This window comes from Elgaria multicarinata, chromosome 18, assembly GCF_023053635.1.
Source record: "Elgaria multicarinata webbii isolate HBS135686 ecotype San Diego chromosome 18, rElgMul1.1.pri, whole genome shotgun sequence".
Lineage (NCBI taxonomy): Eukaryota > Metazoa > Chordata > Lepidosauria > Squamata > Anguidae > Elgaria > Elgaria multicarinata.
In genome coordinates, this window is record NC_086188.1 from 21,871,770 (window position 1) to 21,878,164 (window position 6,395).

Below are 6,395 nucleotides of genomic sequence, written 5' to 3' on the forward strand. Positions count from 1 at the left end.
TCCGTCGTATCTACATTTATTGCAAAGTTAACTCTATTCAAGCGCAATATAGGCCGTCGTGAGCTATACCAATTTCCAAGCTTGTCTGAGCTAGAACAGAAAGGCGGGATACAAGATGACGATCTGCAAGTTTATTGTGACCATTTAAATATGCTGCATGAAGATATGTCTGAGCGATTCAAGGATCTTCTTATGATGGAAATTCCAGACTGGGTGATAAATCCATTTTCAGATATTGAGGAAGTTGGAGTAGTGGAGGAAGAACTAATTGAGCTACAAAATGACATTGAGCTGAAGCCAAAGTTTAAGAAATCGTACCAGGAGTTTTGGTTACAGAAGGACATTTCTGATCGCTATCCTGCACTATGGAGAGTGGTTCAGAAGCTCCTGGTTGCATTTCCAACATCATATTTGGTGGAACGTGGTTTTAGTGTGGTCTGCCTACTTCTTTCCAAACAAAGAAATCGACTCCAGATTACTAAACGTGGTGATTTAAGACTCATGTATCACTTCATCAAGCCCATCCATCACATTAAGAATTTACAGAATAGTGAGGTATTCTACCCTAGTTACTAAATGTGGTATCTAATATCCTTGCTTAATGACTATCAGACTTTGAAAAGATGATATCACTGGATAAAGTTCATCAATTATGTTCAATTGAATAAATAAACTAAAAAATGTAATTACATTTTGAATAAATATTCAATTAATTGTTACTGTTTTGAATTTTATTGTTATTATCTTCCTTAGTGGGTCGTCGAAAACCACTATTCTGAATAATGATTTTTATAGGGTAGGGTAGGGGGGCACTGGGCATGAGTTTGTGGAACCAAGTGGGCGGTGACCTGAAAAAGTTTGGGAACCACTGCAATGTGTTTGTCACATTTCCCCCTCCCCCAGTCTTGAATCCCCCCCCCCAATACATACTGTATAAAAAACTTGGGACTCAATAATACTCCAATGCACTTTCATAGTCCATGAAAGCTGATGCCAAAATAAATGTGTTCGTCTTTAAGGTGTTAGAAGACTTTGCTTTTTGGTGCACTAAACTAATATGGCTACTACCTAGAACTTATTCAGATATATTGCCCATCTTAGCCCAAGGGCTATTGGGGCAGGTAGCAAAGAGCTCCACCCCCTCCTTCCTGCGGAACAGAATGACAAAAGAAGCAGCTTTAGACCAGATCAGAGGTTGCTCATCTGGCCCAGTATTGCCTACTCTGGATGGCAGCAGCCCCCAGGGTTTTGGCGGGGGCGGGCGGGCGGGCTTCCCTATCCTTTAAACTGGAGCTGCTATGGATTAAACCTGCATGCAAAGATGTTGCGTTCATTTTGCTCTGGTTTCTTAACTTCATCCTGAGTTCTGCAGCCTGGACGGATCAGGAATTCGTCAACCAGCTCAGAGCCTAATTTTGGCAAGGTTGCAAGGAAAGGAATTCCGTTACGGACAAGGAATAATAACCCCTTTCTGGTTATTACGAGGGCATCCTGGGCAGATTTCGTTAGAAGTCACGACAGGGTACATGTTGGACTAACGCCAATTAGGGCTTTGTAGATGGTAACCAGCACCTGGAATTATACCTGGAAGAGAACGGGATAGTGCCATCCCCCCTCCCCCTAGATGTGTTGAACTGCAAGCCCCATCATTCCCAGCCAATAGAAGCATTGGCCATGCTGGTGGGGAAAGATGGGCATTGCAGCATCCCAACACACCTGGAGGGCACCAGGTTGGAGAAGGCTGCTCTACAGCAAGGCCCAACAACTCACGATCTTAAGCACCCGAACTGTAGAAAGGTAACAGCAGACAATGGATAAAGGCAATTTTATTGTTTAATGCACAGTTGATGAGGATTTGGGGACCTGAACATGTTTCCCAGCATGCCGTGCTCCCCAAGCCTGATGGGACGTTACCTATCCACCCTCGGCACCGAGAGCTTTCAGCAGAGGGCTTCATCCTGTCCCATGCAGGCGGGGTGCTGCTGCAGGGAAAATACGACGGCTTGTTCTGGGCACAGGGCATGAGCGGCGGCTGGAGAAAGCCAGAGTGCTAGCCGGGAGGCCTCTGCTAATGAGCGGTGAGCTACTGAAGCTCAGTAAACCGGCCGGCCGGCCAGCCACAGAGTAATCCCTGGACAGAAGTGGGGCTGGGACATGGCTTTGCCCCACAAGAAGTGCTTACCATGAGCCAGAACTCAGGTGCAGCTTCTTCCAGACTTTTTGTTATGCCTATTCCCTCGAAAACCCGCCTTGTGTTGGGGCTGCGTGGAGTCCGCTTAAAAAAGAAGTAAAATCCAGCTCCTGGAACGGTAAAAATTGGATTCTGGAATCTGTATAAATAATGCCAATGTACCTGATTTCTCTGATTTTGCCTATCTTACTGGTTCTGTTATCTTGCATAACCTTTTTCTGGTGGTAGTTTGGGGGCTGAAGAGCTAAAGTGTTCCACGTGAACCACTGCAAACCTCCTGGCCTCTGGAGACTTCTAGCAGGCATCGTCTGGGTGCTTTGAACTATGCCTGTTCGTCAGTGAGGGACAGAAAACCATTTTTTTTTTTTAAAAAAAGGAGGCAGGTTCTGTAGATCCTGCCATGCGCGCGTTCATCTGTCCACACTCGGCACCAAGAGCTTTCAGACCTGCTGCGGCATTTGCAGGGCTGTGTGTTTGCTCCTGGAGAGCAGAGTAGCCGAAGAATGTGGCAGAGACTAAAGAATCCACCGCTTTTGTTTTTAAAGCAAGTTTCTGTCCCTCATTGTTGTGAAGAGATACTTGGAAGCAGCTGGATCAGGATGGACAATTCCAGATGTTTTTGGCCTAGAACTTCCATGATCCCTCATCCTTGGTTATACTTTCCAGGGCTGATGGGAGTTGTAGGCCAAAACATCTGGAGGCCCACAAGGTGCCCACCCCTGATGGAGAGGATGCCTTGCTGGAAGTCTTAAGAGGCTGCAAGTTCTGAACGCCAGCAGTCTCTCACGCCTTGCCGACACAAACAACCCCTGCAGTTTTCAAAGGCACCCAGATTTACAGTTCGCTGCCCTTCGCCCCTTTCCTCTCTGCCGCCTGTTCTCTCTGGGATTCTTCTGAGGCAGGCAGAGGCTTCGCGGGGGCAAGCTGGAACTCTTCCGGAACAGGTGAGTCGCGCGTCTCCTTCCGGTAGAACCCCAACTCTTTCACCAGCCGGTTGATCTCTTCCCGGGACATTTCAGCCAATGGAATTCTCTGCAAAATAAATGCAGGCGCCGGGGCTCACCACGGATCCTTGGCACGTGGCTACAAACTGCGGCAAGCCGGCCTGGCCTGGCCTCAGGGCATGCTAGGTGCTGCGCAGCCAGCTCTGCCTGAGACCCGAGCAAGGCTGAAATTTTGGAGGTGGACTCCAGAAGAAAAGCCCCTTTTTTCTTCTTAGAAGAAAAAAATCATGTAGAATTCTCCCCCTTTGGCCTAATTTATACGGCAACTTTTAGGGTTTAATCCTACGCATGTTTAGACAGGCAAGAGTCCCACCTTTGGATATCTTCCGCATCTTGGATAGCTCATTTAGAGTTCTGAAGGGTTCTGAACGAAACCCGAAGTGGATTCGCAGCCCCACTGACATCGGAGCCACCAGCCTCCACTGGAATTCATTCTAATGTAGGTAAAACATCACTGGCTGCACACAAGAGGAAGGCTTGGGGGAACCTCAATCTTTGCAATCGGACAAAAAAAGGTAAGGAGAAAACCTCCAAGGGGGCAGCCATCCCCCGCCCCACCGGCCACAAATATCCCACTGCGTAGTCCGCATGCCCAGTGGCCACAGCACGGTGAAAGGGGAAGTGAGACAAAGCATTTCTTCACAAGGCTTTCATTGCATGTTCATGATTCGTCACTCATGGAAGTTTGCCGGTCCTTTACACGACATCATCAACTTCCAAAGTATGACCTGCACTTTCTGACTTTCTCCTGCTTTCAAAAGATCAGCATTAACCGATAAGGGACGTTAATCCAATATATGGGCAGTGTGTAATAACGGTGTTGTGCTATAATCACAGCACCATCTAGTGACTGTAAAATGAAACCTATGGAACTGAATTGAGAAAGGAAGTCATACTCAATTCAAAGCACATGTCTGCCCAAGTAATTGAGCCGATTGTAATCCTGCAAAGAACCTGGAAGCAGAAAGCCACGGTAAGGAGGCAGGATTTCAGCGTCATGTCATGTACTCCAAAGAAAAGAAGGGTAAGAAATAGAACAGAACATCTTGAAGGCTCTCCCATACTAGAGGCATTCAAGAGGCAGCAGGGATGCTTTAGGGTGGATTCCTGCACTGAGCAGGGGTTGGACGCGATGGCCTTAGGCCCCTTCCAACTCTACTATTCTATGATTCTATGAAGGGGAGTGCAACATTTTGTGCCAGGTCCCACTTGTTTGCTTAACGCCATTCACACAGTTTCTACTGGCAGTTTCTAATGGTGTCAAGCTTTGCGTGGCATGGCCGTAAAATGGGTTACAGTGGATGCACGCAGTGGAGGCTGGTGGCTCCGATGTCAGTGGGGCAGTGAATCCGCTCTGGGTTTCAGTCAGAACTCTAAGAAGCTATCCTTCGCCAACTTTAGAGTACTGCCTGATTTGGATTGAAACCCAAGTGGATTCACTGCCCCACTGACATCGGAGTCACCAGCCTCCACTGCCTGCACGAGTTCAGCATTCTGTCTTACCTGCAACTCTTCATACTTAAAGTTGAGCAGCACCAGTTCGGGATCCGCTCCAGCCAGGTGTTTCAGGACAAGGTTGTGGCTGGAAGAGATCGTTAAGGAACCTGACAGGCTGGAGTTATGGGAGGGGTGGCAACAGCGCTGCCGTTTTCTTCTTCTTCTTCCTATGCCAGCCGGGAAGTTGAACAAATCAGTACTTCGGCCTCAGGCAGACTTCTCCAATCCCAATGCCCACCCAATGTGTTGGACTACAACTCCTATTATCCCCAGCCAGCACAGCCAATTGGGGATGGTAGGAGTTGTAGTCCAACACAACAGGAGCACCGCCAGGTTGGGGGAGGTTGGCTCAAAGGTACTGCAGGATCTGTCGGCTTTAGGTTCCTAGGGCAGAGACGGAGAATTGCAGGATGTTCCTTTTAAAAGGCTGTTTTGCATTTTGGACCACCATGCTGGAGTCAATACACGCCCCCCCCCCATTCCCACCCCTCTGCCCCTGTTGTTAGCACGGAGTCACGGCTGCCCCAGACAGCCCCATGCCAACAACTGGTGCAGAGCTAGAAAGTATTTATGGAATAAAAGTCCTAGGTCTTTTATAAAAGTCCTAGGTCAGCTTCCTTTTGTATCACGGACTGTTTTCTCACGGCACAAGGCAGGAGACGCCACCCTTCCTTCGCATCTAAACAGGGCCCTGCTGGATCAGGCCGAGGGTCCACCCCGTTTCCCATAGAGGCCGGCTAGAGGCCGCCCTGTCCTGCTTGGGGACTCTTCAGGGGCAAGAACCCGACTCCCAGGGCCGTCCCCCAATAACCGTCTATTTGGAAACATACGTCTTCTGAGCCTCGTAAACCATGATCCAAGTTAAAACAATATATAATTTAAAAGCAGCGTCAATGAAGGTGCTCCTTACCTTCTAGCCTTCAGAAGACCATTGGCTCCTAGGGGGAAAAGCAGAGAAAAGGGGGCATTAGTGGCAGAGCACTGGAATTTCTCTGTGCCCCACCGTCCCACCTCCCTCAAGGAGGGGTGCAGCCCTGCCTGTGAAGGGCGGAGGGCTGAGAGAGGCCAAACCTTTACTTACCGGGACGATGGGGGCAGCAAAGGCAGGGAGAGGAAAGGAGGGGGCTGGACTCGTGTCCATCGGTTCCTAGGATGACAAGGAGAGAAATGTACAGTTAATGACAGGGACCCAGACGATCCCTGTACCCCCCACAGCCCCACATGGCCTACGGAGCTCCAGCCCTGCCTGTCGAGGCAGAGCTGAGCCAGGTTGAATTCTTCCTTACCTGAGGGGGGGAAGACGAAAGGACAAAGGTGGCGGGTCGGATTAGGGAAGGTCGGAGGGAGGGCGCAGGGGAGGTATCCATGGGGACCTAGGACGAAAAAGAAAAATGCAGTTAATAGGAGGGCAGCAGGTGACCTCTGCAGCCCTCAATCCCGCACCCCTTAAGGCCCTGCCTGTCCAGGAAGAGCGGAGGCAGGGTCAACATTTCCTTACCTGAGGGGGGGAAGACCAGGGAGGGAAGAAGGTGGCAGGTAGGATGAGGGAAGGACGGAGGGAGGGTGGGGGAGTCGTATCCATTGGCTCCTAGGACGAGAAAGAGAAAGGTGTGACATTAATTGGAGGGCCCCAGCCCTCCCGCCTGCCTTAGGGAGGGGGGCAGACTTTGGCCTGGAGGGCCTCAGCAAGGGGCACTCTTAGC

General features: G+C 49.6%; 1 protein-coding gene across 1 annotated transcript; it reads right to left on the reverse strand.

Annotated features, from left to right (window-relative positions):
- Positions 1-3,025: 3,025 nt before the first annotated feature.
- On the reverse strand, positions 3,026-4,770 carry LOC134410724 (selenoprotein M-like; the record flags this gene model as incomplete). The annotated part of the gene is made up of 2 exons (XM_063144192.1): positions 3,026-3,223; positions 4,699-4,770. Coding segments are annotated over 2 exons (270 nt in total), but the record flags the coding sequence as incomplete, so codon positions are not given.
- Positions 4,771-6,395: the final 1,625 nt, after the last annotated feature.